The 12,190-nt window shown below is 42.7% G+C and overlaps 1 protein-coding gene across 1 annotated transcript; it reads left to right on the forward strand.

Annotated features, from left to right (window-relative positions):
- Positions 1–1,258: 1,258 nt before the first annotated feature.
- lrp10 (low density lipoprotein receptor-related protein 10) lies at positions 1,259–11,689 on the forward strand. Its single transcript, XM_080741921.1, has 10 exons — positions 1,259–1,287; positions 1,881–2,083; positions 2,282–2,317; positions 2,849–2,993; positions 4,023–4,216; positions 4,701–5,314; positions 6,227–6,660; positions 7,459–7,653; positions 8,664–8,793; positions 9,557–11,689. Exons 2-10 carry the CDS (start codon positions 2,038–2,040, stop codon positions 10,229–10,231), a joined length of 2,469 nt encoding a protein of 822 aa, XP_080598047.1. The 5' UTR covers positions 1,259–1,287; positions 1,881–2,037; the 3' UTR covers positions 10,232–11,689.
- Positions 11,690–12,190: the final 501 nt, after the last annotated feature.

Consider the following 12,190-nt stretch of genomic DNA (forward strand, 5'->3'; position numbering starts at 1 on the left):
TCATATTATTTTAGAAATTAAGACATTCTGTGCATCTAAAAGAAGCATTTAAAAAAATAGTGAAAATAGCCGATCTAGCACACATAAGGCATTGTGAAAATGTCTGGCTTGGATGAGATGTGCTGGAAATAAAATGTTTATTGTTATTATTATCATCATTATCATCAATGATTCATCATCATCATCAGAAGAAGAAGACATTACATTATTATTATCAACAAATTGACAGACATTTGTGCTGTAGTTGTCGACAGCTAGATGCTGATGGGTCGACTGATACTGACATCTAGTGGTCATTTTCAAGTCATTCCCCACTCATTATTATTCCACACATATTCACTAGGCCTATTCATAAACCTGGAGTTACTATTAAAAGCACTTATCTAGAAGAAATGTGAGATATGTATCAATGAAGAGCAGTGGTGTAGTAACTAAGTAACTATTATTACTGGGTACTTTACTTGAGTATTTCCAGTTTCCAATACTTTTACTTTTACTCCAAATTGTAGGTCTACATTTAAACTTTAGTTGTTACTTCAACACATACATTCGTCCATTTGAAAATAGCAGATAGCTTGTAGATCTGCTATTTTCAAAATATTCGTATAGTCATTTGAAAACTTGAAATGGGACTGCCTGATTGATTGATACTTTATTAGAACTAGAAGTGTGACAGTAGAGTTCACTGGTACACGGTCAACTAAAAGGAGATCCTAGTAGTAAGCTTTTCAGCTTATCTACACAGGAAACCTTTATGTATCTCATATAAATAGATATATACCTTTATTATCCCAAGGGGGAAAATCAGTTGCCCAGAGGCAGCACAGCAGTATAAGGTTATTACAAAGTTACAGAGAAGTAAGAAAAAGATAAAAGAAAAACAAGAACAGAGTACAGTAAAGAGCAAGGTACATCAAGAGAGGGAACAAATAATATATAAATATATATATACATAAAGTGTCCTTAAGCACAACTATCAAAATAGTACAGTGTCCAAATCAAAAGTGACCAACATTAATGATGAGTAGCCTACTTTCTACTTTTGGTACTTTAACAAGTACATTTTGATACCAATACCTTTGTACTTTTTTACTCAAGTACATTTAGAATTCCGTACTTTTAATTGTCACAGAGTATTTCTACATTTTACTCAAGTCAAGTACAAAATGTGGGTAGGCCTATTTTCCACCACTGATGTTGGCTCCACCCCCTGCTAAACAACACGGAAGTTGCACTGAACTCTTGTCAACAATACAAAAAAAAAGAAGAGAGGCCGAGATTGACATGGTAAGAATGTGACCGTGTCGAACTTCTTTATGCCGTTTTATTTTGTCTCCCCCTTTTAACCGCGTCGTTTCTAATGTAGACAATACGCTATTAACTCGTTTGAGCTTTGCCCGAGAGCCTTTCGCCGACTGTCACGGTTTAGAAAACGTGACTAAATGAAGATAAGGAAGTTAGCGTTAGCTTTAGCTAGCCAGCCTCCTGTGTTACTGAGGCGAACAGCTGCTACCATATCCTCCTCCTCCTCACACACACACAGACAGGACGGACAACTTAACAGGGGACGGCGATTGGAACGCCTGGTGTTATAATAATGTCAGACCCACACGGGTTGCGTTTCTTTTAATCTGAAACAACGGAAAGTTTTATGTTTTTTTTGGCGTTATTTTAATACACAAAGTACAGTAGTGAGGCTACATTTGGCAACTGACGTCATTGCTGGGAGTGGACGCAGGAAATAGCTGTGTGTGTAAACACTGTGTTCCCGTCAGATCACACAACGACCTCAACCTTCAAGAACGTCGATGTGGATTTATATATTAATGTTTATACATGTGCCCGTGGATTAATTCTAAGTTCTTACTTTCACTTCGCAGGTGAAGTCTTCCTGTGCCAAAGCATATGAAGAAATGGCGCCTGTTTAAAGGGCAGCCTGGACATATTATTTTCACTTTTGTTTTGAACCTTTTATTTTTTTAAATATATCATTCTTCATGATTTCCACCATTTCAAAAGAGAAGCATTGACAGGAAAATGACAGTCTTTCACAACATTTGTGCCCTTTTATTCGGCATAATAGGTGAGTAAATTTTGACTGAATGAAAAATGTAGACTGATGTTTATATTGATTTTATAGTATACCATCTGTACATTTCCCACTTTCTAATGTCCTACAACAGTGCATGTAACAGTAGATTTATATCAATTCCCAGCGTAATTAAGTGAATATTCAGACATGCCTGCCTAACCTGTTCTGTTTTTACTTATGAATTTGCAGCATACAATCATTTAAAACCTGCATCATGTAAGGAAGGTAAGGAGGAATGCAAGTCAGCACCATCTCACATTACCCTGTGCATGTCATGTCTTTATGTGTCTTGTCCATGTCCTGTTCTAGTTACATACTATACCTCTTTGTATCTGTGTTATAACTGATTTATATAGTACTTGGTTGCGCACCGTGTCTCACGCTGACAATAGCTGATCTACAAGCTCACAACATGTCACATTGCAAAGCGATGTGAGCTTGTAGATCAGCTATTTTCCGCTGTGACTCTGGCACACAACTAATTATAAATCAGGTTTTGCCAAATGTAACAGAATGTTATGTAACAGCAGGGTGTGTGTCTGTGCATTACATTTACCAGTTGCACCTCCAGTTGAGCCCTTGCAATTTTCCAAAGGTTTACATAACTGTCATACAAAATTAATTTTAAAGAGTTGAGGCGGGTAGTATGTGATAAATAATATGGCCAGTACTTTGACTGATTTGAAAGCCTTAAGTGCTCACAAAAAACTCTGTCCTTCGTGTTTAATTGAAATGTTGTCATTCTCTGTCTCCCAGCTCATTGTGGACATTCCCTTCAAGTCCTGGACAGCACACAGGGAGAGATCAGAAGCTCTGCTTACCACAGCTGGTCCTATCGTTTCGGCTATACGTATGACTGCTGGGTCATCGCTGGTTCAGAGGGAGAGCCCATTATGCTCAGGTACCGGCTCTGAGGGGACTAATACTAATACTTACTAATAATATTATTATTATTAACCACTAATGATTTATAATAATCATGCATAATAGTGGTCTGGAATTGACACATACACTAAAGGCTAAATATGTGTTACTTTCCAATAGTACTATATTTATTTTATTAATATTTTGTTTAGAATTATAATTAATTAATATTTGTATTTGCTTCATTGAAACTTAAAGTGACACTACCTGAAGACTTATCTCACAGCAAAATATTTCAATACCCATGTGACAGTTAAAACTGCATATGCCACATAATTGCATCATTCTGAATCCAGTGTTATAGTTATAGCAATTATAGTAATAATTAATTAATTAGTGTTGCAACTTACACATTGACAGAAAAGAACTAGACACAAAAAAACATCCTCTGTTCAAATCTGTCTCAATACTTTGGTTGTCATGTACCCTCTCTAAAGTCTTTGCTCACCCCTCAATTTATGTGTTTAGCCTCACCACTGTACTATCTAACAAAGTGTTATTATAGTTTTTTTTTATTATTATTATGAAATCATACAAAGATGATGTATTTAAGATGATATTATTTAAAAAAAATGGCCGACCCCACCATAGCCCACAACGGGAACCGCGGGGCTTATGCAAATACGCTTATTCCATCACTCCAAAATCCCCTTTTTCTGTACTTCTCTGCTGTTTATAAACACACTGATGAGCTAACATGCAGTTACTCCATGCCATGGTAAAGTTATTGTTGAGATTCTGCCGTAAAACGGTTCACTCGCGTGACTTCCGAATCCTATTGGATTCAATAATAAGCCCCGCTGTTTCCGTTGTGGGCTGTGGTGGGGTCGGCCAAAATGGACAATATTGCTGCCTATTTTGATAAAATAACAACAATAAAATGTAAGAAAGCGATTTATTCCGTAATTCTCCTTTAATTTAATATCCAATTGTTTCTATGTTTTCTGTTCATTTGCTCCTATGCCAATGATTGAATTCCCTCATCCTTCTCTCATTCTTTCCTCAGCTTTTCCCAGTTTTCTGTGCGGTGCAAGAAGGAATGGGTTTCTGTGAAGTCCTCTTTAGGTGGTGAGCCAGTTGTTCTTTGTGGCACCAAGTTACCAGCACCCATGGAGTTCCTGGGAGGAAACATTACTGTGATGCATCACTTCCTCCCTCATCTGTTTCCTGTTTCATCATTCAGACTGAACTATGCCAGAGGTGTGAGGCTTATTTTTCATAATGAAGGAGATAATATCAATCTCTTGAATAATGAAAAAGTATTTATTTATTTATTTCATAGGCACAGCAGCAGCAGTCTATTTAGAGAAACGGACGCGTTTTGGCCTAAAGGCCTTCCTCAGCGTTTCAAACTCATACAGTTATACTTGTTTTTTTATAACATACAGTAATTGTAGTTATGTTGTGACCAATCCAATGAGGAATATATGTGTAGCTGAGTGACTCAATGCCTCAGCCTGATGATGACCTCAAAAGTCTAATATCTCCCCCAAAACAATCTGTTGGTCGCTCTCACCGATCGGAGTCTTCTCACCTATCTGAGTGCTCTTGCACTGTCCCTGCCACTGCGCCCTACTTCATGGTCCAATCTGGCTCGCCTGATCTCAATCTCTGTCTTGTGTTACTTTTATACCGCTTTTACAGTATTCCACTTCACCTGGATGTTCTCTTGATCCCTTTCCAGACAGTCAAGAATGCCCGGTGACATCTTTTGAATGTCGAGGTGGGCGATGCCTGCCTCTGTCCTGGCGCTGCAATGGTCAGGTGGAGTGCCTTGGAGAAGGAGAGGGCGCCGGCACAGATGAACAGGGCTGCGTTGAAGAGCCAGGGCCCCAAGACGTACCCAGGGACCCGACGCACAGCAGCAGAACTGAAGCCGAAGGGAACACAGTGGAGAGGAACCGAGTCAGGGACCCCGAAAGAAGTGAGCCTCTAGAAGGGAACCGGGACACAGTGCGGAACACAGAGGACGATCTGTGGGAACTGTTACGGGAGAGGGAGGAGGAGGCCGAGGAGGAGTTGGCACAGGTGGACCAGGGGCCGAGCCAGCCTCAGTTTCACAGGGAGCTTGTGGTGACTCCGGCCCCCATCGAGTGGCCCTGCGGGGGGCTGCTCCAGACCTTTTACGGGACCTTCTCCCCTCCGGCTATTAGAGGACCCCCGCTTTCGTGCGTGTGGACCCTCGACCCCCAGGACTCCAGGCCCCTGAGACTGGACTTGCAACAGCTGGTGCTGGGCCCTGGAGACACACTAACCATCCAAAACAGGCAGCAAGGCACAGGGGAAGTCATCAAGACTGTGAGTGTTGTTAGAGAGATATGTCTGTTTTGGATGTGTCTGAAGTGCATCATATACTGTATTTAAACAACCCATGACAGGCCATGTCTGTTTCTATCACAGCTAAGGTGCGTTGCTTGGCCCGATGCAAAGATGGAAGACAACCCCCAAAGATGACAATATAAAAATTACCCCATTTAGATTTAATTTCCAGTTTCATCAGTCTCATAATTCTGTAGCTTTGCGTGTCATTTAACCCATTCAGGCCGGGAACACATTTTGCTGTTTGGGAGGGGCTTACAGTACATGTACAGTATGTAGCAACATATTTGTTTTGTAGGCTAATTTCTGATTTAGCCCTATTCTATAGGTTAGGCCTAAATAAAGTAAAAGAAAAAGAAAAACGGCTAACGCTCTATACACTCCTACAGTTAGGCCTCCATGAATGTCAAAGTCATTATTGTTTCTGACTTATTATATTTGTGCAGTTTGTAGCCAAAAAGGTTTTTACAGTGTAGCTCTGCAGGTGTTTGTCTGGAGCTAATCTCCCAAACTGCTGGACCGTGCTTAATTTCTGCCCCCTGCATTTTCACATATGTTTTATACTTGTTGAAATATTGGAAGTCAATGGGGCTCGGATCTGGCTGAAAGTAAACCAATACACAAATTTGGAATTAGATGTCATATCTTATCTGTAATATGATTCCAAATACTGTATATGCTTTATTCGTCAACCTAACATCACTTACATTACGAGTTTCACATATGACTTCCTCATCTCTTGAGCCTAAGGAACCACTGGTTCTGGCACTAACCTTTCCCCTGAAGTGCTCCATTTGACCAGCCATGCTCCCTTTTGTCATTCTAAAAGACATCACTTCCTTTTATGCGATAACCTGACCGTGCCTGTACGATGCCTATCTGTTTCCACAGATCACCAGCGCCTCCAATTACAAGTCAGTCCAGGTGGAATCACGGACGGGCCTGCTGTCACTGTCCTATCAAACTCTGCCCGGCTCAGAGGGGAGTGGTTTCAACGCCACGTTCCGCGTCGGAGGCTACTGCCCCCCCTGGGAGGGCCGGTGTGGGGGCCCGGTGGGGGGCTGCTACACCCAAGAGCAGCGCTGCGACGGCAAGTGGGACTGTCCCGAGACGGGGAAGGATGAGGAGGGCTGCAGGGGATGCAGCCATGACCAGTTTGCCTGCGGAGGGGCAGGGCAGAGGGCGATGGCCCCCCACTTTGTGGGCAGGCCAGTGTGCTACCCTGCAAAGGAGAGATGCAACTACCAACTGTACTGTGCCGACGGCAGTGATGAGAGGGACTGTGTTGTGTGCCAGCCGGGGACCTTCCATTGTGATAGTGACAGGTGGGAGTGCGTGAATGTTTTCGAACAACTTGAATAACAAAAAAAAAATCTCGATAATAAATGGAATGCATAGGAATTACTATAGCTGTGTACGTTTAAACATTATGGCCTTCAATTTAGTTGTGGCTGTAGATGAAAGTATTGTGTATGACTATTAATGTTCCAGAGAAGGGAAGTTGGCCCACCCACCATTGTCTACAAAAGTGTCATGTGACAGGTGTGAAGGTCACAGTGTTGTGCAGTTAAAACATTCAGCTGCTACTACAGTATACAGCCATTCATTTTTTTTATTTTTTTTTCCCAAGTTAATTTCTTGTATATCCTCTATGGAATGTGTCCGATTGCTAGTTGTCTTTCTGTAGGTGTCTGTATTTATGAATCTCTGTCCCCTCAAAAGTAGACCAGTCTCAAGTCATGCCGCTATGTACATAAAATCACCTGATAGAACCACATCTCTCTTTGAAAGTCTGAAATGCTTGGTAATGTGAAAAGTGAAACTCATGCGTGTGGAAGTTGGGTCGTAGTTGAAATTCTATGCTTGTAGTATATGATTATTTCCTCTGGGGAATCGCTTGCACTTTTGTTGTTTTGGTTAAGTATTAATAATTCAGATATCCTATTTTCCATTTGGTAGACTGTTTCTCTGGACAAATTAAATAAATTGATCTGCAAGTTTGGCAACTCGATTTGGCACCCATGACTGGGCATTGGGCCTGACTGGGTCTGTGCTTTTTTTTCTTCTTCTTTGTGAACCCTAGGGATGTTTTAAAGACAAATGCCCCATTGTCCACTCTGCAGGTGTGTGTTTGAGAGCTGGCGCTGTGACGGCCAAGTGGACTGTAAGGACGGGACGGATGAGCTCAACTGCACCGTTATCTTGCCCCGAAAGGTGATCACCGCAGCAACGGTTGGCAGCCTGGTGTGCGGTCTGCTCCTGGTCATCGCCATGGGCTGTACCTGTAAACTCTACTCACTCAGAACCAGGGAATACAGGTACTTGTATTGAGCACTTGATGCCGATATCAGGAAGTGGTTTCCTGCATTATTACATAATGGAGATTATTTTAGACCAGGGGTCTTCAACGTTTTCAGGCCAAGGACCCCTTAGTTGAGAGAGAGATGAAGCGGGGACCCCCACAACCTTTACATAGATTCCATTTAGTTTCATTGTTTGACACCACAGTCTTCAATGTATTTTGGATTCATGTCAATTTGTGTTTTCAGATACGTATATTTAACCACTTGAACCGTCAATACTTTACATTTCACTATGTACTTAGTCTGCTCTTTTTCCCCTCTACGCCAAACGTCTTTGCCAAAAATACAATATATCTACAAGCTATCTACGCCTCGCGCTCGCTGTGAGGCGTTGTGAGCTTGTAGATCGGCTATTTTTGGATAAAGTTCTCAAAATATGGACACTAGGGTTCAAGTGGTTATTAGAAAAAAGAGAAAGAAATATTTCTATCACTCAAAGATTTGGAGGACCCCCTGTAGTAACTCTGAGGACCCCCTAGGAGTCCCGGACCCCCTGTTGAAGACCCTTGTTTTAGACATACTGCACTGCACTGCTATTTACAGCACATTACAGAGAGACAGGGAAGAACTTATGTCATGACCATGCCTATGTGGTCTACAGTATATACCAAATGAGTCAGCCACTAGGGCACTCCTTCCTCCATGTACTAGGTCAGGGTGCTGATATTTGAACTAATTTGTCATCTTAATTATGCAAATGCCAACTCTTCTGCATTGTGACTGTAAAATACCTGTGATATCTAAACTCACTGTGTGTAAAAGTAACCAAAATAGAATTAGATTGGCCAATAACAATTATAGATTATTAATAGGGTTTCTTCATCCCATTTTCTGTTTTTGTTATTAATGTGTGCATACATACACATACTGTAGGTATATTTACTGAATACTGAATAACTAGATTCAATCTCTATTAACACTAAACATACTGACTAATCCACAACCTATACCTTGTTGTTTTGCAGTATGTTTGCCCCCATCAGTCGCCAGGAGGCGGAGCTAATCCAGCAGCAGGCCCCTCCCTCTTATGGTCAGCTGATTGCACAAGGCATCATTCCTCCTGTGGAAGACTTCCCCACGGAGAATCCCAACGAGGTGAGACTGCAGGAGAACAAACAAACAGAGAATAAGGTTTTCAAATAGTAGCTTGAGTGTTAAAGTTGGTTGTTTGTTTGATCATTGTTTGTGTGAATTGTTATGTCGGTGAATAGTTTTTTGTTAAATGAAATGTAAAAGTGTCCTGTAAGTCCATATGGGCTGGGCTTCCTTGGAAGCATGACACTAAAATCAATAAAAAGAATAAGGTTGCAGGTCTCTAATAATCCTTCACAAGTCACAGACAATGCTCATAAAATCAAGAAGTGGTTCAGATGGTTAATGTTATCAGGCCATACATTTGTCAGTAAGGAAGGTAGTTTGTTATAATTGTTTTGTCTTGCGACTCTCAAACCTCCAACACTGCACGGACAGCCATGTCTACAGAAGCACCTCTGTGAGGTTGTGGGCTAAACCAGGGGAGTATGTTTTGTCAGTCACAGATTTAGTGTGGTAATCTGCTTTATTATGGACATCTGAGGTGGAGGGGCCAGAGAGGATTATCTATCTCAGACAAATCCTGCTCTGTCTCGCTAAATTTTTGGAATAGCACCAACTGGTGCTATGGTTTTATGACTCCAGTCCAGAAGTCTGTAATATTAGTGTCCCGTGAATACTAAACTCAGATTAATAAAATAAGATTGATTCTACGGAATACTAAACTCGTATCGAGATTAAGATGAGATTGATTGTATGGCATTTTGGATGTTTTTAGTTTTTGTTTCAACGCCTCCCTCTCTCCATCTCTCTCCATCGATCTCAGACCTCCTCTCTCTCTCTGAGAGGAATCCTTCAGCTCCTCCGACAGGACACTGGAACCTCCCCGCGCCGCCGCCGCAGGCCACGATTTGTCCGTCGGGCTGTTCGCCGCATGCGGAGGTGGGGCTTAATCCCCAGAGCTCCCTCCAGACCGGCCCAGACGTCTGGCTCCGCCCCTCAGAACACGGACGCCACGGCCACCGGTCAGGAACCTGCTCAGTCCACTCCTACCAGCTCTTCACTGGCCGTGGAGGCCGTCAATCAGCCGGTGCCTCACAAACTAGGCCTGTTGGCTCAGACAGAGCAACAGCAACAGGGAGGTGGGGGGGCACCGCCTCCCTCGCCACAATCACTAGACCCGATGACACCAACCCCGTCCCCGCCTCCGTATGCTCCCCCTTCCCCACCTCCGCCTCCATATGCCCCCCCAGTCCCAATGCCCCAGACACCCCCTGTCGCCGTACCGCCCCCTAGCAGTCCCTCTCTGGCCTCCATCTTCCACACCCTGGGCCTCAGCATCTCCCTCTTCAGGGCCTCTCCTTCCTCCTCGTCTGCCAACTCCATGCCCCTCTCCGCCTCCCCCTCGTTCTCGTCCTCGTCCTCCTCGGACGACGATGTGCTGCTCATCCCGTTGTCCGAGGACACCACCTCAGAGGACGATGTGCCCATGCTCACCTGAACAAACTGACAAAACCCTGAAACCACCTGGTCACAGCATCGGCCTCCCCTATATCCCACTGCACCGTCTTCCCTGCCCACCGGTAGCCCAGTCTTAGTCAGTAAATATTTCCAGTCTTTCCACATTTTTTTTTACTTGAGCACAGGACAAGGCCAACCTGGAGGCTTTCTGCCGCTGTGCTGGTCTGGTGCCTTTGAAATTGCTTTTGCGTTGGATTTGCTGATTTATGGCATCTAGTGTTCTACAATAGATTTTTAATGTTATTGAGACCTCCTGGAGAAAATACATGTGAGAGAGGGTGGTGTGTGTGTTTGTGTGCATGTGAGAACGCTTGTGTGTGCGTATAGGTGTGTAGTGGATGTGCACTTATTACAGGCTACAGTTTGAAGGAGGTGAACTTTGCACAGAAGAATCTTCCCTTTCCCATTAACTAAGGCTACTGTCAAATTGAATGATTAGAGTTTTTAGATAAAATTGTGAAAATTATTGTATTTGTATGACTGCATATGTGTGAATGCATGTGCATTTTAGTATTTTGGAAGTTGTATGTAGACAGTGGAGTATGTGTGTAGATGTTTCGGTCTCCACTTACTTCTGCCACTAGCATACTGTCTCGTAGTATTTCACAGATAATAAGAAATTAATTATTCTATTCCTCTATTTAAGTGCCTTTTTGAGGAGTTCCCTGTTGATCGATTGCTCAAGGAAAACTGAACCAATTCTTTAGACACTGCACACTGACACACAGAAAGGCACACATTTTATCCTCTCGCAGTCGCACGTACAGACTGCGTTATGGTTTTACTCTTAACATGAAAATGCATGTCAATTCTGCAAGCTGGCAATAACGTTTGGGGACCCCTGTCTTAAGTGTTTGCGTGTATGAGTGGATGTGTGTTCACGTGCACTCGCTTCCCAATGCGTGTAGGACTGTACACAACGTATGTCTCGCACACAAATGTGTCACCAGACAATCTCTTTTGTGCCTGAGGTAAGACTTGTGTGTAGAGTGCACATGAGGGCCATATATATATATATATACACACACATGTATATATATTCGGGTCTAGCTGACAAATGAGGGGCCACATCCAGAAAATGACCTCAACTTGAATCTTCACCCCCACCCCTCCCCTTCTCTGGGGATTTTATTGCATTCTGTCACTCTTGACGCAGCAGATGACAACAAATGAAGTGACATGGAGTGCCATTTGTATTATGTTATCTTTAATTTTGCTCTTATTTTTATAAAGTTACTTATCATTTCTTCTTAAATTGGTATGTTTACGTTGCTTTGTTGAATGTATTAGGACCGGTATGGAGTAGGCCTAGTTGGAGGTTTTAATATTCTTATTGCGTTGTACTGAGATCAGAGATAAAGTGATTTTAAGAGTTATTAGGGTCAAATTCACTGTAAATAGTAAAGATGTGGCTGAGATTAAACAATTTGCACTTTTACTTTGGTTTTTGCGTGTGTTTGTGTGGTGTGAGGGGGCCGGGGGTGGTATTTAGGTGAGGTGTGGGGTGACTACGTTGAAAGAAGGTGACACTTCAGTATTCTTAGCCTACCATGGATGGATAAATGAATTAATGCATGACTGTATTCCCTACTGCAGTGTACATGAATGACTGCCTGGTAGCATTGTTCACTGTATTCAGGTGCAGTCCCGTGGAAATTCACAGCTGCTGCTTTTGAACGGTAGAAAGACCAATGGCTGTCCTCTTTGAGTGCTCCAGGAGAGAGAGGTGGGTAACAGGTGGTCTCTGATCTAGTCCATTTGGGTGTCTACCAGGTGGTGGCAGGTCTCACATGATGAATACATGGTTTAAGTGAAACGTCATGTTTGCCTTTACTTCTTTCTTTTGAGTGGAAACAAATGGATGGGCTGTGCATCGTACTGTCAGCTTCACAGAACACCGCTGCAGGTAATGTGCCTGACTGGCGCACACCAACTTTAA

Source organism: Nannobrachium achirus (genome assembly GCF_963921795.1).
Source record: "Nannobrachium achirus genome assembly, chromosome: 14".
Lineage (NCBI taxonomy): Eukaryota > Metazoa > Chordata > Actinopteri > Myctophiformes > Myctophidae > Nannobrachium > Nannobrachium achirus.

Excerpts from the sequence above, each read along its gene's own strand:
- lrp10 (XM_080741921.1), top strand. The coding sequence starts at position 2,038 with ATGACAGTCTTTCACAACATTTGTGCCCTTTTATTCGGCATAATAG. Across the intron at positions 2,318-2,848 it reads ACCTGCATCATGTAAGGAAG|CTCATTGTGGACATTCCCTT; the intron begins GTAAGGAGGAAT and ends TCTGTCTCCCAG. Across the intron at positions 7,654-8,663 it reads CTCAGAACCAGGGAATACAG|TATGTTTGCCCCCATCAGTC; the intron begins GTACTTGTATTG and ends GTTGTTTTGCAG.